Below are 22,252 nucleotides of genomic sequence, written 5' to 3' on the forward strand. Positions count from 1 at the left end.
CCAAGGAGAACAACCCCAGCCTATCCAATCTTTCCTCATAGCTGCATTTTTCCAGTCCTGGCAACATCCTCGTAAATCTCCTCTGTACCCTCTCTAGTGTAATGACATCCTTTCTGTAATGAGGTGACCAGAACTGCACACAGTACTCAGGTTGTGGTCTAACCAATGAGTTATACAGTTCCAGCATAACCTCCCTGCTCTTGTATTCTATACCTCAGCTAATAAAGGAAAGACTTCCATATGCCGCCTTAACCACCTTATCAACCTGTCCTGCTATCTTCAGGGATCTGTGGACATTCACTCCAAGGTTCACTTCCTCTACACCTCTCAGTATTTTCCCATTAATCATGTATTCCTTTGCCTTGTTTGACTCCCCAAATGCACCACCTCTCACTTCTTAAAGTTGAATTCCATTTGCCACTTTTCTGTCCATCTGACCAGACCATCAATATCTTCCTGCAGCCTACAGCTATCCTCCTCGCTGTCTACCACACGGCCAATCTTTGTGTCATCCGCAAGCATCTAGATCATGCCCCCTACATTTACGTCTAAATCGTTAATATACACCACAAAAAGAAGGGGACCCAGTACTGAGCCCTGTGGAATGCCACTGGAAACAGCCCTCCAGTCGCTGAAACACCCGTCAACAATTACCCTCTGTTTCCTGCAAGTGCCTTTGGAGGTTTTATTCTGTTAACGGTACTAAATAAATAAAAGTTGTTGTTGAATAAGGGTTGCCCATTTAAAGACTGAAATGAGGAGAAATTTCCTTACTCAGAGTTGTGAGTCTTTGGAATTCTCTACCTTAGAAAGTTATGGATGCTCATTCGTTGAGTATATTCAAAGATAGATTTTTGCTACGGAATATAGGGATAGTTCTGGATAGTGGAACTGAGTTAGAAGATCAGCTATGATCATATTGAATGGTGGAGCAGGCTCATAGGAACATAAGAAGATAGGAACAGGAGTAGGCCATTCAGCCCCTCGAACCTGTCCCACCATTCAATGAGATCATGGCTGATCCGTGGCCTAACTCCATATACCTGCTTTTGACCCATATCCCTTAATATCTTTTCTTAACAAAAATCTATCTATCTCAGATTTAAAATTAACTGTTCTAGCTTCAGCTGCTGTTTGTGGGAGAGAGTTCCAAACCTCTACCACCCTTTGCGTGAAGAAGTTCCTAACATCTCCCCTGAACAGTCTGGCCCTAATTTTTAGACTATGCCCCCTAGTTTTAGAATCTCCAACCAGTGGAAATAGTTTATCTTTATCTAACCTGTCTTTTCCTGTTAATATCTTGAAGACTTCGATCAGATCACCCCTTAACCTTCTAAATTCTAGCGAAAACAGGCCTAATTTGTATAATCTCTCCTCGTAACTTAACCCCTGTAGTCCAGGTATCATTCTTGTAAACCTACGTTGCAATCCCTCCAAGGCCAATATATTCTTCCTAAGGTGTGGTGCCCAGAACTGCTCACAGTACTCCAAGTGGGGCCTAACCAGGGTTTTGTGCAGCTGCAGCATAACCTCTGTGTCTTTATACTCCAATCCTCTAGATAAAAGCATTCCATTAGCCTTTTTGATTATTTTCTGCACTTGCTCGTGGCATTTTAAAGATCTATGCACCTGAACCCCCAAATCTCTTTGGATATCCACTGTTCTTAACCTCTTCCCATTTAGAAAGTACCCTGCTCTATCCTTTTTTGGTCCAAAATGCATAACCTCACACTTGCCCGCATTGAAATCCATCAGCCACAATTTTGCCCATTCACCTAGTCTGTCAATATCTCCTTGCAATTTTATGCTATCATCTAGACTGTCTACAATGTATCATCAGCAAATTTGGATATATGACTTACTATGCCATTATCCAAGTCGTTAATGAATAATGTGAATAATTGAGGCCCCAACACAGATCCCTGCGGGACACCACTAGTCACATCCTGCCAATCGGAGTACTTACCCATTATCCCCACTCTCTGTCGCCGACAACTCAACCAACTTCCTAACCATGTCAATAATTTGCCCTCAACTCCATGGGCTTCTACCTTAGTTAACAGTCTCTTATGTGGGACTTTATCAAATGCCTTCCGGAAGTCCATATAAATAACATCCATAGACATTCCCCTGTTCACTACCTTAGTCACCTCTTCAAAAAATTCAATGAGATTTGTCAGGCATGACCTTCCTGTCATGAACTGATCCTGGCGCTCCCTGATTAACTGAAAATTTTCTTATGTGTTCAGTCACCCTATTCTTGATTATAGACTCCAGCAACTTGCCTACCACAGATGTCAGGCTAACTGGTCTGTAATTTCCTTGGTTCCCCCTTTCACCCTTCTTAAAAAGTGGAGTGACTCGAAGTGCTGAATGATCTACTCCTGCTCTATTTCTTTTGTGCCCATTGACTTAAATAAAGATATATTGAGAAAAGCTGAGGCCCCAAAACAGACCCCTGGGGAACACCACTTTTCACATCCTGCCAATCAGGAACATTCCTTTATTCATACCCTCTGCTTCCTATATCAACCAATTATCAACCCATGTCACAAGGTTCCTCCAATTCCATTAGCTTTCATTTATGCTAACAATCTCTTGTGCAGAACCTTACCAGTTGCATTCTGGAAGTCCATATAAACAACATCTATCTGTCCATACACCTGTCCACCATGTTAGTGACTTCCTCAAAAAAAATTCAGTAGTCACAGAATCACAGAATTGTTACAGTGCAGAAGGAGGCCGTTCGGCCCATCGAGTCCGCACTGGCTCTCTGAAAGAGCAATTCCTTCAGCTCCATTCCCCTGCTTTCTCCCCATAACCCAGTACATTCTTCCAATTCATATAACTGTCTAATTCCCTTTTGAATGCTTCAATTGAACCTGCCTCCACCACATTCTTAGACAGCGTATTCCAGACCTTAACCACTCGCTGCATGAAAAAGTTTATCCTCACGTCACTTTTGCTTCTCTTACCAAATACTTTAAATCTGTGCCCTCTCGTTCTCGATCCTTTCACGAGTGGGAACAGTTTCTCTCTATCTACTCTGTGCAGACCCCTCAATTTTGAATACCTCTATCAAATCACCCCTCAGCCTTCTCTTCTCCAAAAAAAACCAGTCTTAACTTCTCCAACATATCTTCATAACTGAAATTCCTCATCCCAGGAACCATTCTCATGAATCTTTTCTGTACTCCCTCCAATGTTCTTGCATCTTTCCTAAAGTGCGCCCCCAGAACTGGACGCAATACTCCAGCTGAGGTCAAACTAGTGTCTTATACAAGTTCAGCATAACTTCCTTGCTCTTGTACTCTAGGCCCCTATTTAATAAAGCCCAGGATACTGTATGCTTTATTAACCGCTCTCTCAACCTGTCCTGCCACCTTCAGTAACTTGTGTACGTATACACCAAGGTCCCTCTGCTCCTGCATCCCCTTTAGAATTGTCCCCATTATTTTCTATTGTCTCTCCATGTTCTTCCTACCAAAATGAATCACTTCACATTTCTCTGCATTGACCTTCCTCTACCACCTGTGCCCATTCCACCGACTTGTCTTTGTCCTTTTGAAGTTCTACACTATCCTCCTCACGGTTCACCATGCTTCCAAGTTTCGTATCATCTGCAAACTTTGAAATTGTGCCCTGTTCACCAAGGTCTAGCTCATTAATATATATCAGGAGAAGCAAGGATCCCAACACCGACCCCTGATGAACTCCACTACAAACCATCATCCACCCGAAAAACATCCATTAACCACTACTTTGTTTCCTGTCACTTGTCAAACATGCACAAATCCATAATGCCTCTCTTTGATCAGCTCATAGCCCAAGTGCTCAGTCACTCTCCCTGCTGATAGATTCCAGTAATATCCTAATTTCTCCTCCTTTGTCTAGCCATCCTTTTTTTTAAATCTCCTTATGCCTCTGTGAAATCTTTCAGGGTGTTGTCATTTTCTGTGGATTTATTCAACCTTATACATGCTGTGATCTCCAAACTCTGGCTATATTGATTTTTTTATATCAAAAGGTGTTTGGTAAAGTTCTACATTATAGACTTGTTAACAAAATTGAAGCCCATGGGATTAAAGGGTCTCTGTCTGCTTGAATATGAAATTGACTAAGCAACGGAAAACAACAAAATTGATAGTTTTTCAGACTGGAGGGAAGTATACAGTAGTGTTCCCCAGGGGTCAGTGTTGGTCCACTGCTCTTTTTGATATATTAATGACTTGAGTATAAAGAGTATAATTTCAAAATTTTCTGATGACACGAAACTTAGAAATATTGTAAACAGTGTGGAGGATAAAAAACTTCAGGAGGACATAGACTGATGAAATGGGCAGATACATGGCAGATGAAATTTATCACCGAGAAATATGAAGTGATTCATTTTGATAGGAAAACTGAGGAAAAGCAATATAAATAGTACAGTTTTAAAGAAATGCAGGGACAGAGAGACCTGGGTCTGTACATACACAAATCTTTGAAAGTGGCAGGACACATTGAGAAGGCTATTAAAAAACAAGAATATTTTGCATTATAGAGGCATAGAATACAAAAGCAAGGAATCAAACAAAAAATGCTGGAAATACTTAGTAGATCTGAGGAGAGAGAAACAAAGTTAGCCTTTCAGGTGGATAAACTTCTATCAGAACAGAAGCAAGGAAGTTAAGTTTATAAAACATTGGTTAAGCCCCTGCTAGAACATTGTGTCCAATTCTGGATGCCACACTTTAGGATGGATGGCAAGGCCTTGGAGAGGGTTCGGAGGAGGTTTACTAGAATTGTTCCAGGGCTGAAAGATTTAGTTATGTGGAGAGACTAGAGAAACTGTATTTTTCTCCTTAGAGCAGAGAAGATTAAGGGGAAATGTGACAGAGGTGTCAGAGGTGACAGAGGGGCGGCACAGTGGCGCAGTGGTTAGCACCGCAGCCTCACAGCTCCAGGGACCCGGGTTCAATTCTGGGTACTGCCTGTGCGGAGTTTGCAAGTTCTCCCTGTGACCACGTGGGTTTTCGCCGGGTGCTCCGGTTTCCTCCCACAGCCAAAGACTTGCAGGTGATAGGTAAATTGGCCATTGTAAATTGCCCCTAGTATAGGTAGGTGGTAGGAGAATGATGGGATTACTGGAGGGTTAGTATAAATGGGTGGTTGTTGGTCGGCACAGACTCGGGGGGCCGAAGGGCCTGTTTCAGTGCTGTATCTCTTAAAAAAAAAATCATGAAAGGTTTTGATAAAGTAAATAAGGAGAAACTGTTTCCAGTGGCAGAGTGGTTGGTTAACCAGAGGATACAGATTTAAGGTTAAAGGTACAAAACAGAGGTGACATGAGGAAACTTCTTTGTGCAATTGTGATTCGGAATGCACGGCACAGAACTACGTGAAATATCACAGAATCATAGAATGGTTACAGCACAGAATCAGGCTTTTTGGCCCACTCAATCCATGCTGGCATTTATGCTGCACTTGAGCCTCCTCCCATTCTTCCTCATTTCACTCTAACAGCATGAATTTATTTCCTTCCCCCTCATATTCTTATCATGTGTCTATTTTAATGGGCTGTATTTTACAGCTGCCCCCCACCCCCGACATCAGGGGGTGGTGGAGGGGCCAGAAAATGTCTCCGTGAGAGGCCTGCTACGGGCCTTGATGCTGGGATGGCCCGGCCCGATATTGCCAGCGGCAGCAAGGCCTTATGGCGGTCCCCCTGCTGCTCGGCGACGGGAGGCCAATCTGAATATTTAAATATATTAAAATAAACAAATGAAATACTTACCTGCTTCCGCCGTCCTGCTTCGATATTTTAGCCAATGGCTGGCGCTCCCGCGCCTTCGGATCTCCAGAGATCCGATGCGGGACACTGTTGGAAAGGAGGAGCAGGTAAGTATTTCAGTACGGGGAGAAGGAAGCAGGGTCAAACTAATATGATTGGTGGAGGGGATGGTGGGAAGGGTTGAAGATAAACATTGTGAGCTTTGTGGCCGGGGGTGGGGGGAGGTCAGGAACACAAGGTAAATATTTTGGTGGGGTGCAGGGAGAGGGCATGGAATGAAGTGAATGTTTATTGGGGGGTGGGAGAGGGACTGGAAACATTCATTTTTTAATACGGTTTAACCCGCTTTTTCTTTAAATATTTAAATTGTCATCTAGGGCTCGAAGCCCTTTAAAAATGGCATTGGTGCCTGCGCAGTGGGCGCCTGACGCCGTTGCCGGGGCGTCCCGCTTGCTCCCTCCATGTCGTCGGTTGGGGGGGCGGGGTGGGTGGTCTGCCCGGCCATCTAAATGAGCCGCAGCGTTCAATATCACGGCGGCTCCACAACGAGTTTCTGGCTGCAATGTAAAATTCAGTCCAATGTGTCTATGCTATGTGCCTCAACTACTGCCTATGGTAACAAGTTTACCATTCTCACCACTCTGGGTAAAGAAGTTTCTTCTGCCCGAAAGGGAGGTGGAAGCTGATTCAGTAGTAACATTCAAAAGGGAATTGGAGAAACTGGGATTGTTCTGCTTGGAGCAAAGGAGATTGAGGGGAGAGTTGATCGAGGTGTACAAGATTGACAGGTTTATAAGGTAGACAAAGAAAAGCTATTCTCATTAGCTGATTGCACAAGAATTGAAGGGTACAGATTGAAGGTTTTTGGCAAGCAATACAGGGGGAACGTGAGGAAGAACTTTTTTATGCAGCAATTGGTAATGACCTGGAACTCACTGCACATGAGTGGCAGTGAAGACGATCAATGATTTCAAAAGAAAATTGGATGGGCACTTGAGGGAAACAAACTTGCAGACTATGGGGGTGGAGTGAGGAAATGGTATAAGAACATCGGAGCAGGAGTAGGCCATTTAGCCCATCGAGCCTGCCCCGCCATTCAATATGATCATAGCTGATCATCCACTTTTTCTGACACTATCCCATATCTCCTTAGGTCATTTGTATTTAGAAAACTGTCAATCTCTGCTTTAAACATACTCAATAACTGAGCTTCCACAGCCCTCTGGGGTAGAGGATTTCTAAGATTCACAACCCTCTGAGTAAAGAAATTTCTCCTCATCTCTGTCCTAAGTGGCTTCCCCCTTATTTTGTAATTGTGTCCCCTGGTTCTAGACTCCCCAACCAGCAGAAGCATCTTAGCTGCATCTACCCAGTCTATCCCTTTAAGTATTTTGTAGGTGTCAATGAGATCACCTCTCATTCTTCAAAACTTTAGAGAATACAGGCCCAGTTTCCCCAATCTCTCTTTATAGGACAGTCCTGCCATCCCAGGAACAAGTCTGGTGAACCTTCATTGCACTCCCTCTATGGCAATAATATCCTTCCTAAGGTAAGGGGACCAAAACTGCAAACAGTACTCCAAGTGCGGTCTAACCAAAGTTCTATACAATTGAAGCAAGACTTCATTAGTCTTGTACTCAAATCCTCTTGTGATAAAGGCTAACATACTGTTACGACCGACCGCTCGAATCAAAGCCCCCAATCAAAATATACGATTCTGCTTGTGGTGGGAGAAATGCACTGTTAATTCAATCCCGTCCCTCCACAGATCGCTTAACATATCATTTTAAATTTTCAAAATTAAAGAAAGACCCAGCCAAATGTAGCTAACCAAACCAGATGTCTTTAAATCAACAAATTAACTGTTTAATTAGAAAAACTAAATTTTTAAACACTATGAAGATATAAACAACATTTAAAATAGAAAAAATTAGAGTCTTTGCAAATTTGCGCCCCGTCGCAGATGAAAAAGTCCAAGGTGGCTTGAAGTGCTCACAGCAGTCCGATGGGGAAAATAGGTTCTTCAACAGTAGAACAGTCTGTAGTCTAATTCCAGCTATAAGTGCTGCTTTCCTTCTCTAGCAATGGATTTCAACAATTAACAACTTGCAAACACTTTCAATAAAATCAATCTGACTTTAGGGTTTTTGAGGGATAAAAGATTGTCACAGTATAACTTCCTTTCCTTCAGTTTAAATTATCAAAGATCTCTGTTTTGGCTTGACTTTTTTTTAGAATTCTGCAAGATAATAATTAAAAGACTCAATTCTATTCCTTCAGTTTAAATGGCTGAGAGCTCTTCTTTCAGGTGCTAACACCAGCTGTCATCTGTGTTCTGTTAGAACAGACTGTCTTCAACTAAAAAGCCAGTTCAAAATCGAATTGCAACAAATGTATTGCTTGATGCTCAGTCCAAGTGGCTGTATCCAAGGTAACCAGAATGCATCCTTTGAATCACAGTCTCCGAATGGCTGTTGCCAGGTAACCAGGATGCATTCTCTGAAGCTGGTTGGTTCCCTCTCCGTATGGTTATATCCAATGGCAACCAAAATGCATTTTCTGTTTAACTCCTGAGGCTTGCTTGTTCTTAAAGCAGTACGGCTCCTTTTCCAGCCTTAAAGACACACCACATATTTCCCTGAGGAAAAAAAACTACAGGACCATGACAATACCATTAGTATTTTTTTCAATATTCTATCGACTCTGGAACAGTTCCAATGGATTGGAGGGTAGCTGATCTAACCCCACTCCCAGGGAAGGGAGTGCAGATAGTCTCAGTCATCTCACTATCAAAAAGGAGGAGGTGTTGGGTGCCGTGCAAAGCATTAAGGTAGATAAGTCCCCAGGGCCTGATGGGATCTACCCTAGAATACTGAGGGAGGCAAGGGAGGAAATTGCTGGGGCCTTGACAGAAATCTTTGCATCGTCATTGGCTACAGGTGAGGTCCCAGAGGACTGGAGAATAGCCAATGTAGTTCCTTTGTTTAAGAAGGGTGGCAAGGATAATCCAGGAAATTATAGGCCGGTGAGCCTTACGTCAGTGGTAGGGAAACTTAGAGAGGATTATTCGGGACAGGATTTGCTCCCATTTGGAAACAAACGAACCTATTAGCGAGAGGCAGCATGGTTTTGTGAAGGGGAGGTCATGTCTTACTAATTTGATTGAGTTTTTTGAGGAAGTGACGAAGATGATTGATGAAGGAAGGGCAGTGGATGTTATCTATATGGACTTCAGTAAAGCCTTTGACAAGGTCCCTCATGGCACACTGGTACAAAAGGTGAAGTCACACGGGATCAGAGGTGAGCTGGCAAGATGGATACAGTGGCACAGTGGTTAGCACCGCAGCCTCACAGCTCCAGCGACCCGGGTTCAATTCTGGGTACTGCCTGTGTGGAGTTTGCAAGTTCTCCCTGTGTCTGCGTGGGTTTCCTCCGGGTGCTCCGGTTTCCTCGCACATGCCAAAGACTTGCAGGTTGATAGGTTAATTGGCCATTATAAATTGCCCCTAGTATAGTTAGGGAAATATAGGGACAGGTGGGGATGTGGTAGGAATATGGAATTAGTGTAGGATTAGTATAAATGGATGGTTGGTGGTCGGCACAGACCCGGTGGGCTGAAGGGCCTGTTTCAGTGCTGTATCTCGAACCTAAACTAAACTAAACAGAGCTGGCTCTGTCATAGAAGACAGAGGGTATCAGTGAATGAGTGTTTTTCTGAATGGCGGGATGTGACTAGTGGTGTTCCGCAGGGATCAGTGCTGGGACCTTTGCTGTTTGTAGTATATATAAAAGATTTGGAGGAAAATGTAGCTGGTCTGATTAGTAAGTTTGCGGACGACACAAAGGTTGGTGGAGTTGCGGATAATGTTGAGGATTGTCAGAAGATACAGCAGGATATAGATCGGTTGGAGACTTGGGTGGAGAAATGGCAGATGGAGTTTAATCTGGACAAATGTGAGGTAATGCATTTTGGAAGGTCTAATGCAGGTGGGAGGTATACAGTAAATGGCAGAACCCTTAGGAGTATTGACAGGCAGAGAGATCTGGGCATACAGGTCCACAGGTCACTGAAAGTGGCAACGCAGGTGGATAAGGTAGTCAAGAAGGCATACGGCATGCTTGCCTTCATCGGTCGGGGCATAGAGTATAAAAATTGGCAAGTCATGTTGCAGCTGTACAGAACCTTAGTTAGAATATTGCGTGCAATTCTGGTTGCCACACGACCAGAAGGACGTGGAGGCTTTGGAGAGGGTACAGAGGAGGTTTACCAGGATGTTGCCTGGTCTGGAGGGCATTAGCTATGAGGAGAGGTTGGAAAAACTCGGATTGTTTTCACTGGAACGACGGAGGTGGAGGGGAGACATGATAGAGGTTTACAAAGTTATGAGTGGCATGGACAGAGTGGATAGTCAGAAGCTTTTTCCCAGGGTGGAAGAGTCAGTTACTAGGGGACATAGGTTTAAGGTGCAAGGGGCAAAGTTTAGAAGGGATGTGCGAGTCAAGTTTTTTTACACAGAGGGTGGTGAGTGCCTGGAACCTGCTGCCAGGGGAGATGGTGGAAGCAGATACGATAGTGACGTGTAAGCGACATCTTGACAAATACATGAATAGGAAGGGAATAGAGGGATGTGGGCCCCGCAAGTGCAGAAGGTTTTAGTTTAGACAGGCATCAAGATTGGCGCAGGCTTGGAGGGCCGAATGGCCTGTTCCTGTGCTGTACTGTTCTTTGTTCTATTTAAAAAAGGAGGTAGAGAGAAAACAGGGAATTATAGACTGGTTAGCCTGACATCAGTAGTGGGAACAATGCTAGAGTCCAATATAAAAGATGTAATAGCAGAGCACTTGGAAAACAATGACAGGATCGGACAAAGTCGACATGGATTTATGAAAAGGAAATCATGCTTGACAAATCTACTGGAATTTTTTGAGGATGTAACTAGTAGAATAGATCAGGGAGAACCAGTGGATGTGGTGTATTTGGACTTTCAGAAGCCTTTCGATAAGGTCCCACATGAGAGATTAGCATGCAAAATTAAAGCACATGGAATTGGTTAGAGAACTGGTTGGCAGACAGGAAACAAAGAGTTGGAATAAATGGGTATTTTCCAAGTGGCAGGCAGTAGCTAGTGGGGTACCGCAGGGATCAGTGCTGGGACCCCAGCTATTTACAATATATCTTAATGATATAGATGAGGGAATTAAATGTAATATATCCAGGTTTGCAGATGACACAAAGCTGGGTGGGATGGTGAGCTGTGAGGAGGATGCAGAGAAGCTCTGGTGTGATCTGGACAGGTTGAGTGAATGGGCAGATACATCGCAGATGCAGTGTAATGCGGATAAATGTGAGGTTATCCACTTTGGTGTCAAAAGCAGAAAGGCAGATTATTATCTGAACGGCAATAGATTGGGAAAGGGGGAGATGCAGAGAGACCTGTGTGTCCTTTTGCACCAGTCACTGAAAGTAAGCATGTAGGTGCAGCAGGCAGTTAAGAAGGCAAATGGTGTGTTGGCCTTCATAGCAAGAGAATTTGAGCACAGGAGCAAGGATGTCTTACTGCAATTATACAAGGCCTTGGTGATGCCACACCTGGAATATTGTGTGCAGTTTTGGTCTCCTTATTTGGGGAAGGATGTTCTTGCTATGGAGGGAGTGCAACGAAGGTTCTCCAGACTGATTCCTGGGATGGCAGGACTGACGTATGAAGAGAGATTGGGTCGATTAGGCTTGTATTCGCTAGAGTTTAGAAGAATGAAAGGGGATCTCATAGAAACCTACAATATTTTAACAGGAATCAGTCTGGTAAACCTTCGCTGCACTCCCTCTATAGCAAGAACAGCCTTCCTCAGATAAGGAGACCAAAACTGCACACAATATTCCAGGTGTGGCATCACCAAGGCCCTGTATAATTGCAGCACGACATTTATCCACATTATACTGCATCTACCATGTATTTGCCCACTCACTCAACTTGTCCAAATCACCCTGAAGCCTCTCTGCATCCTCGTCACAACTCACCCTCCCACGCAGTTTTGTCATCTGCAAATTTGGAGATATTACATTTAGTTCCCTCATCTGAATCATTAATATATATTGTGAATAGCTGGGGACCTAGCACCGATCCCTGCGGTACCCCACCAGTCACTGCCTGCCATTTGGAAAAAGACCTGTTTATTTTAGTTTAGTTTAGAGATACAGCACTGAAACAGGCCCTTCGGCCCACCGAGTCTGTGCCGACCATCAACCACCCATTTATACTAATCCTACACTAATCCCATATTCCTACCACATCCCCACCTGTCCCTATATTTCCCTACCACCGACCTATACTAGGGGCAATTTATAATGGCCAATTTACCTACCAACCTGCAAGTCTTTTTGGCTTGTGGGAGTAAACCGGAGCACCCGGAGAAAACCCACGCAGACGCAGGGAGAACTTGCAAACTCCACACAAGCAGTATCCAGAATTGAACCCGGGTCGCTGGAGCTGTGAGGCTGCGGTGCTAACCACTGCGCCACTGTGCCGCCCTGTGCTCTTTGTTTCCTGTTGGCCAACCAGTTTTCTATCCATCGCAATACACTACCCCCGATCCCATGCACTTTAAATTTAAACGCTAATCTTTTATGTGGGACTTTGTTGAAAGCCTTCTGAAAGTCCAAATAAACCACATCCACTTGCTCCCCCTCATCAACTCTACTAGTTACATCCTCGAAGAATTCTAGTAGATTTGTCAAGCATGATTTCCCTTTCGTAAATCCATGCGGATTGTCTGACTGACTCTACCACTGTTCTCCAAGTGCTCAGCGATAAAATCTTTGATAATGGACTCTAGAATTTTCCCCACTACCGACGTCAGGCTGACTGCTCTATAATTCCCTGTTTTCTCTCTACCTCCCTTTTTAAATAGTGGGGTTACATTAGCTACCCTCCAATCTGTAGGAACTGTTCCAGAGTCTATCGAATATTTTAGCTTCTCTGCCATTTCTCTATTCCCCATTATAGATTCTCCTGACTCTGCCTCTAATGGACCCACATTTGTCTTAGCCAAATGTTTCCTTTTTTTGATTGGATTGCTCTACAGAGAGCTCGCATAGACTTGATGGGCCGAATGACTCTGTGACTCTATGAATGAACTAATTGGGTAGTTCTTTCAAAGAGTACAATGGGCTGAATGGACGCCTGTGTGGTATCGTTCTACAAGACGCATTCCCTTATTAAGTGGTATTAATTTTTATCAACGTGTCAGGAGCCTGTCTTGGCCAGATTCCAACCAGCTGTTGAATATCAAGCTGTTGTAAGTTACATAACCCCCACTATACAAACACAGTCTAAGTTACAACTAGTCTTCCCTGGGAGCACTCCCATGTATTTCTTATACTTTCAGACAACACAGCCTATTCATGCGATAACCTTTACTGTATTCAGCTTTAATTAATTTACTTTAATCAGCTGTACTTATTAATTACAACCATCTGCTAATTCTAGAAGTCCTTTGTTTTTTAAGTGCTGTTTTAACTTCCCAGGGTTTGGAGCATTAACTGTTTGGGCTGCATTTCATCTGCGGCGGTGCACTGTGAAGGCAGAGGCCTTCCTACACAGAAGTGCCACCGCACAGCCCCCGCGATATTACGCACGGGGGCTGATTTTAAATGGAGGGGGTGGAGTGTCCGCCCCCGATGATGTAGCGGGGGCAGCTGCCGCATCCCTGGCAACAACGTCTGGTGCTACTGCACAAGTGCTGGCGCCAAATTAAATGGCTTCAAGCCCTTTAGTGACATTTACATTTTTTAAAGTCCCAGTCTCCAGGAAATAAATGTAAAATTTTAATAAAACTTTAAATCCCGTCTCCCACCCCACCCCATGGATAATCTATATATAAATTGCCCTCTCTTCCCAGAAAAAAGTTTTATTTATATCCCAAACCTTCTCCCCGAAATTTATTCCCTTTGACCCTCAACACCTTCCCACCATCCCTGCAACCAATAGGAATAGTTTTCCCCACTTCCCCCCACCTTGATAATTTATTCCTCCCCCTTTCCCACCAATGTCTCGCCGTGGTACTCCCAATGGTGTGCGACTGGCGGCCGCTTGGCCTTAAAATAGGTGTGGGACAGACGACGGCGCCAGGTAAATTCATTAGCATGTGGCTGATTTTAATATTTGAATGAAGGCCCCGCTGCCAGGTGGTGGGGTGGCTGCACTGAGGCCTTGCCGCCAGTGGAAAAATGAGGCGGGGACTTCTCAACATCGGGGGTCATGGCAGCTCTCTCCTGGCAGAGTATTATGGGCCCACCCGCCGCGACCCCCGGCGTTGAGGGGCTGGTAAAATTCAGTCCTTTGGGTTTTTTCAGAGGCCAGCAATGGGATTTAAAGCATTTCTGTTAACCCACTTGAAAGATGACTTTTTAGGGCACTCTTCCTAAAATATCCAGATATGGAGACACCTTGTGTGCTTTTGACTTGCCATCCCATCACCACTCAGCGTCGTGAGAGAGTCCATAAAAGGAAAAAAAGTGTTGTCAATTAAGGAAAAACTCAAATTAATCTCCAACAAAGGCAGTGGAGGATGCTCAAAGAGATTACATTAATGCTAAGTCTTTCTATTTTCAGCTACCCCACAGCCTACCTTTTATAACTTGAAACATCCACCTGTCTCAGAACTTAGTCAATTTGATTGCAAGAATACATACTCCCAACACATTTCAATAATCAGATCTGGGACAATAACTATGAAAATAAGTGTTTCCAAGCATCTACATTTTATGAATTTATAATCATGCCCTCTATTTCTGCCACAATGTTGTAATTACGGACAAGTTAAGCCTTTCGAGCTATTGTAATTCATCCAGCCAGTAAGATTATAAAGTCCTACCATTGCAGCATCCAATTGTTTCTTAAGTAGAAAATACAAAGAGGTCCACGTTAGGTTTGGAGACCATGTGTATAAATATATAAGATATGGTTAATATGTTGGAGCAGGAGTAGACCATACGTCCCCTCGATCCTGCTCCGCCATTCAATCTAATCATGACTGATATTCTGCCTCAACTCCACATCTGCCCCTGTTCCCCATATCCCTTGATTCTCTGAGAGATTAAAAATCTATCTATCCCAGGCTTGAATATTCACATCCACAATCCTCTGTGGTAGAAAATTCCAAAGATTCACAACCCTCTGAGTGAAGAAATTTCTCATCTCAATCTTAAATGATGATCCTGAGGGTGCACCCGTATTCTGGATCCCCCAGCGGGGAAACAACCTTTCAAAGTCTAACCTGTCAAGCCCCTTCAGAATCTTGAACATTTCAATGAGACCACCTCTCATTCTTCTAAACTCCAAAGAGTATATGTCCAGTTTACTCAGCCTCTCATTATAGGACAACCCTCTCGTCTCAGGAACTGATCTAGTGAACCTTCACTGTACTGCCTCGAAGGCAATTATATCCTTCCTTAGATATGGAATCCAAAATGGTGCACAGTACTGCAGGTGTGGTCTCACTAAACCTGTACACAGTTGTAGCAAGACTTCCTTATTCTTTTACTCCAATCCCCCTGCAATAACGGCCAACACGCCATTTGCCTTCTTAATTGCTTGCTGTACCTGTGTAGCAACTCTTTGTGATCATTGTAAGAGCACACCCAAGTCCCTCAGAACTTTTAGAAGTTCCATGCCTTTTTTAGAAAATATTCTGCTTTTCTATTCTTACTATCAAAGTGAATAACCTCACGCTATCCCTCAGTACACTCCATCTGCCACCTTTTTGCCCACTCACTTAACCTGTCTATATCTCTTTGCAGCCTCCTCCTCACAGCTTACATTCCCAACTCGCTTTGTATCGTATTGGTGATAACAGAGACCTGGCTCAAAAGTGGGTTGAATTGGATGCTTAATATTCCTGGGTACAAGGTATTCAGGAAAGATAGGGAGGAACAACAGGAGGAGAGTTTTGTTTCAGGAATATTCCTCTAACTGTCGAATCTCTTATCACTTATTGTTCTTCCAGTTTTCTTTGTGCAACCATGGTGCCGTGGATTTGGCTCTGGCTGCACTCCCCAGATAAACCATCACTTTCCTCAATATTCGGAGCTGAATATCAGTTGGAGAGTGAGATAAACTCGGGGGTCTCCTGCACTACCTGCTGTTTCTTCTTGACTGTCTGGTGGTCACCCGTTCCCTCTCTGACTGCATACATCTGTAAATATGCTCTCAACCTCACAAATACAGCGCAGTGACACCAGCTGTTGTCCAAGCTCTGAAACATGAAGCTCGAGCTGCAACTGATGACACTTCCTGTACATATGGTTATCCAGGACACAAAGTGTCCTTCAGTTCCCAAATGGCACAGGATGTGCACTCCAGAGGTTGGAACAGCCCTGCCATTCCTTTATCTATTAATGGATGTGCCTTTGTTATTTCCACTGCTTTGATCGATGCTGAGTGCTCCATCCAGTTTTTTTCTTCTTTGACCTTTCTATAGTGGTTTGATACAACTGCGTGGCTTGCTAGGTCATTTCAGAGGACAGTTAAGAGTCATCCACTTGCTGTGGGTCTGGAGTCATGCGTAGGCCAGATTGGGCAAGGACGGCAGGATTTCCTTCCCTGAAGGGCATTAATGATGGGTTGGTTATGATGGACACGCAGCAAACAATCCAAAATGGTGGAGGTCCCGTCAGGGTGGTTTCGGGTCAGAGGTCTGCAGAGACTTCGCTTGCGATATTCCCAAGAGAAGGCAATTAAGGGCTAGCAGGCTGCCAATTAAGGATGACGGGCAGGCCTTCCACATTGCTGGTCCAATCAGAGGGTCAGCAGCTCTGGAGCTTCAAAATGGAGGCACCCTCTGAGGGTTGAGGGTAATTTTATTTTTTTGATGGACCAAGTGGCAGGCCCTGGCAAACAGAGGGGAGGCCCCTCCAGCAGCAGCGTTGGGGCTGCAGGGGCATCCTTTGCTACCGGCGACCCTCTCCTTGGGCCATGCAGCCTCCGATCACAACCCCTGGGAAGTCGCAGGGAGGTTGCCACCATGCACCTTGCAGTCTCCCCACACGGCAGGAGGCAGTTCTGCTGCCTGCAAAATGCCAACGGCTCAAGAAAATCACTTTTAATTAGACCTTTAATTATTCAAATTGGCTGCCTGCTTCTAATGGGCGGGTAGCCGAGCCGCAGCATTCCTACTACTGGGAAACGTCGCTGGTGGTGGGACTGAGTCAGGTGGGCGTTCCGATGCAGCTCCCTGTTGTTCTCCCAGCTTCTCTGCCCCACTAAGCCTACCCCCGCCACCAACCCGTTGTCCCAGGACCGATTAAAATTCCACCCATTATCTTTGTATTGCCACTTGTAAATGGTCCCATGTCCTTCTGTATCATCCTAACACCTTTAAGAACACTTTGCTATTCTCCTTTTATATTTTCCATTATGTTCCTCTCATCTTCCCACTTTGATCATTATCATTTTTTTTTGGCTTTATCTCATAGTTCTTGCTGCCCTGTTCTCCATCTAAGGCTGGGACCTGAATATTGAAGGGTATTCAACATTTCGAAAAGACAGGAAACTAGGAAAGCTTAGTGGGGTAGCTTTGTTAATTAAGGATGTCATTCGTACCGTAGCAAGAGATTACCTTAGTTCGGAAGAGCAATATGTAGAATCAGTATGGGTAATAAGAAATAGGAAAAGTAAGAGGTCAGTTGTTTATAGGCCTCCAAACAGTTGCTACACTGTAGGACAGAGTATACAGGAAGAAATAAATGGGGTTTGTAAGAAGGGTACCCTAGTAGTTATGGGTGACTTTACATATAAATTGGGAAGATCAGATTGACAAAGGTAGCCTGGAAAATGAGTTCATAGAATGTATTCGGGACAATGCCTTAGAGAAGTACATTCTAGAGCTGACTAGGGAGCAGGCTATTCTAGACCTGGTAATGTGCAATGAGGCAGGATTAATCAATAACCTCATGGTAAAGGAGCCTCTAGGTGACAGCAATCATAACATGATAGAATTTCACATTCAGTTAGAAGGGAAGAAGTGTGGGTCTAAGACTAGTGTTTTAAACCTAAATAAAGGTAATTACAAGCATATGAAGGCAGGGCTAGCTAAAGTGAACTGGGAAACTAGGTTAAAAGGTAGGACAGTAGAGATGCAGTGGCAGACTTTTAAGGAGATATTTAATAACTCTCAGCAAAGATTTATCTCAGTGAGAAAGAAAGATTCTTTGAGAAGGATGCATTATCTGTGGCTAAATAAGGAAGTTAAGGTAGTATCAAATTAAAAGGTGGTAGGTCAGAAGATTGGACAGATTTTAAGAACCAGCAGAGAATGATGAAAAAATAATTAAGAGGGAGAAAGTAGAGTATGAGAGAAAACTAGCCAGTAATATAAAAACAGATGGTAAGAATTTCTACAAGTATTTAAATAGGGAAAGAGTAACTAAAGCTAGTGTTGGTCATCTAGAGAGTGAGTCTGGGGAATTGATAATGAAAAACAAGGACATGGTGGAGGCATTGAACAGGTATTTTGTGTCTGTTTTCACTGTAGAAGACTTAGGAAATTTCACAAAGATACTTGAAAAATCAAGAGGTAAAAGGGAGGGGGGAGGGAGCTTAAAACAATAACCATCACCACAGAAAAGAGGCTGGGAAGACTATTAGACCGAAAGGCTGACAAGTCCCCAGAATACGATGGCCTGCATCCTAGGGTCTTAAAAGAAGTGGCTGCAGAGATAGTAGAGGCTTTGGTTATAATCTTCCAAAATTCCTTAGACTCTGGAAGGTTCCCAGCAGATTGGAAAATAACAAATGTAACACCTTTATTCAAGAAAAGAGGGAGACTGGAAACTATAGGCCAGTTAGCCTGATATCTGTCATACGGAAGTTGCTCGAATCTATTATTAAGGTGGTTATAGCAGGATACCTGGAAAAATCATAATGGGGTCAGGCAGAGTCAACATGGCTTTGTGAAGGGGAAATCGTGTTAAACTAATTTATTAGAGCTCTTTGGGGAAGTAAGGTGACTCGGAGGGTGGGGTTCCGGACCAGTAAGTATAAAAAACTTACCTCGGGGATTCTTGGAGCAGACTCGGAGGGTGGAGTTCCGGACCGGTAAGTATAAAAAACTTACCTCGGGGATTCTTGGAGCAGACTCGGAGGGCGGAGTTCCAGAGCAGTAAGTATAAAAAACTTACCTCGGGGATTCTCGGAGCAGTTTGTAGTATATATAAATGATTTGGAGGAAAATGTAGCTGGTCTGATTAGTAAGTTTGCGGACGACACGAAGGTCGGTGGAGTTGCGGATAATGATGAGGATTGTCAGAGGATACAGCAGGATATAGATCGGTTGGAGGCTTGGGCGGAGAAATGGCAGATGGAGTTTAATCCGGACAAATGTGAGGTAATGCATTTTGGAAGGTCTAATACAGGTGGGAGGTATACAGTAAATGGCAGAACCCTTGGATGCGAGTGTCGCTGGCAGTGCCAACAATTATTGCTCACTGTTAATTGCTCTGAGAAGATATAACCCCAGTATAACTCTATGACTAAGATGGAGGTGGGCAGCCTTCTTGAATTGCTGCTGTCCGTGCAGTGTCGATACACCCACAGTGCTTTTTTTCCTGTAGCAGTTTGATACAACTGAGTGTCTTGCTAGCCCATTTCAGAGGGCAGTTAAGAGTCAACCAGATTACTGTGGATCTGGAGTCACGTGTAGGCCAGACCAGGTAAGGATGGCAGATTCCTCCACTGAAGGGCATTAGTGAAGCAGATAGTTTTTAATAACAACTCGTAGTTGCAGAATTACTAATGAGATTAGCATCTTATCCCAGTGCCATGGTGGGATTTGAACAGGCGTCTCCAGAGCATTAGTCCAGCCCTCTTTGGATGTGATAAACATAGGGAGAGAGAGGACGTATGAATGGGTTTAGCATCCTTGAAAGTTAATAAATCACCACGGCCGTATGAAATGTACCCCAGGCTGTTAAAAGAAGCAAGAGAGGAAATAGCGAAAGGTCTGACCATCATTTTCCAGTCCTCACCGGATACAGATGTGGTGCCGGAGGATTGGAGAATTGCTAACATTGTACCTCTGTTTAAAAAGGGAGCAAGGGATAGACCGAATACTTACAGGCCAGTCAGTCTAACCTCAGTATTGGGTAAATTATTGGAATCTAGGAATCACAGGATAAACTGTCACTTAGAAAAGCACAGGTTAATCAAGGATAGTCAGCATGGATTTGTTAAGGGAAGATCTTGTTTGACCAACTTGATCGAATTCTTTGAAGAAGTAACAAGGAAGAGAGATGAGGGTAGTGCAGTTGATGTGGTCTACATGGATTTTAGCAAGGCTTTTGACAAGGTCCCACACAGCAGACTGGTTTAAAAAAAAATCTCATGGGATCCAGGGAAATGCAGCAAGGTGAATAGAAAATTGACTCAGTGGCAGGAAACAAAGGGTAATTGTTGACAGGTGTTTTAGCAACTGGAGGGTTCAGTACTGGATCCCCTGCTTTTTGTGGTTATATATTAACGATTTGGACGTAAATGTAGGGGGCATGATCAAGAAGTTTGCAGATGACACAAAGTTTGGCCGTGTGGTAGATAGCGAGGAGGATAGCTGTCGGCTGCAGGAAGATATTGATGGTCTGGTCAGATGGGCAGAAAAGTGGCAAATGGAATTCAACCTGGAGCAGTGTGAGGTGATGTATTTGGGGAGGTCAAACAAGGCAAAGGAATACATGATTAATGGGAAAATACTGAGAAGTGTAGAGGAAGTGAGGGACCTTGGAGTGAATGTCCACAGATCCCTGAAGGTAGCAGGACAGGTCGATAAGATGGTTAAGAAGGCAAATGGAATCCTTTCCTTAATTAACTGAGGTATAGAATATAAGAGCAGGGAGGATATGCTGGAACCGTATAACTCATTGGTTGGGCCACAACTTGAGTACTGTGTGTAGTGCTGGTCACCTCATTACAGAAAGGATGGAATTGCACTGGAAAGGGTACAGAGGAGATTTACGAGGATGTTGCCAGGACTGGAAAATGCAGCTATGAGGAAAGATTGGATAGGCTGGGGTTGTTCTCCTTGGAACAGAGGAGAGATCTGATTGAAATGTACAAACTTTTGGGGGGTCTGGATAGAGTGGAGGTGAAGGGTCTATTCACCTTAGCAGAGAGGTCAGTGACGAGGGGGCATGGCAGAAAAATTAGAGGGGAGATGAGGAAAAACTTTTTCACCCAGAGGGTGGTGGAGGTCTGGAACTCACTGCCTGAAAGAGTAGTTGAGGCAGAGACCCTCAACTCATTCAAAAGGAGTCTGGATATGCACCTCAAGTGCCGGAAACTGCAGGGCTACGGACCAGATGCTGGAAGGTGCAATTAGAATGGGTGGATCGTATTTCGGCTAGCGCAGACACAATGGGTCAAGTGGCCTCTTTCTGTGCATTAAACTTTCTATGATACTGTTACAAGTGCAGTAACATTACCAGTATGCTACCCTTCCCCTTCCTGTCGCAGAAGATAAAAGGAAAAAAACAAAAAAATCTATGAAATGTCTCTCAAACCGTCACCCCCTTTACTTCCCTTCTGTACTTTTCAGGGTCACCATCTTCCTCCTTCATGATGCAGCTGCCCTTTGAACCATGATGGCAACGCAGCCAATTACCCTCGATTCCTACCAGGAACAGCCGGTAAGACAGCTGGATTGCAATACTTTATTGCTTCCTTGGTATATTAATTTTATATGAAGGCGAGAACAATTTTGTGAGGCTTCGTTGATGGGACAGAGTGCCATTAGTGGAGAGCTTGGGTTGCAAATCAGAATCCTGGTGTAGCATTATCTCCAATCCATGTTTGTATCCACCAAGGAAATGCAGCAGAGGGTCACAGATCTTACCGTTAGTATTTCATCAACGGAAACAAGGTGGGAGGAATTGCTGGGTGCAGCAGTGCCAGGGAGCAGGATACAGCCAGCAATGACGCTGTAGTAGGTGTGTCAATATGAGGGAGCTGGATTAACATCAGTAGGGATACAGCAAGTAACACAGGGTGCTGGTGAGATGGGTTACTGTGTAACAGAGACAAGTTAGTAAACAGGATTTTCTTCTGAAATTGTATTGCTTTTCACTCTTGAATTGGTAGGTTTGGGAGAGCAGGCAGAGACCTGAATTGTTGAATTAGTGCTCTATTCTGTCAATGTCAACATTTCAGCATTGCTTCCGCTAAACGTGCTGGCAAAAATACGTGTGGGATCATAAACATAAGGCAACCATGACTGAGTGATATTGTATATCGCATTTATCAATGCTAGATGATTGTTCAGTCATTCCAAGACTACCACAGGGGGTTGACAATTTAAAAGTCTCCCTTCCAGTGAGTGCAGTTAGTTTAAGGAGCAATCCTTATTGTCCTCCATTCTGCCGGGAAACCGAGTCTCTGATTTCAACTGGAATTCACATTGAGGACACGCTCCATCGTGTTGTGTGATGCAACTACC

At 44.0% G+C, this 22,252-nt stretch overlaps 1 protein-coding gene across 6 annotated transcripts in view; it reads left to right on the forward strand.

Moving 5' to 3' along the window:
- pknox1.1 (pbx/knotted 1 homeobox 1.1) overlaps window positions 1–22,252 on the forward strand; it is a 197,835-nt gene that overhangs the window by 52,630 nt on the left and 122,953 nt on the right. For all 6 annotated transcript variants that reach the window (XR_010975897.1, XR_010975898.1, XR_010975899.1 and 3 more), the window contains one exon: window positions 21,356–21,446. Coding sequence is in view for 3 of the 6 variants with exons in the window: in XM_068041312.1 (XP_067897413.1) it covers window positions 21,399–21,446 (48 nt within the window). In the remaining 3 variants the exon portion in view is untranslated. The remainder of the gene's footprint in view (window positions 1–21,355; window positions 21,447–22,252) is intronic.

The sequence above is a fragment of the Heterodontus francisci genome, chromosome 10 (assembly GCF_036365525.1).
Source record: "Heterodontus francisci isolate sHetFra1 chromosome 10, sHetFra1.hap1, whole genome shotgun sequence".
Lineage (NCBI taxonomy): Eukaryota > Metazoa > Chordata > Chondrichthyes > Heterodontiformes > Heterodontidae > Heterodontus > Heterodontus francisci.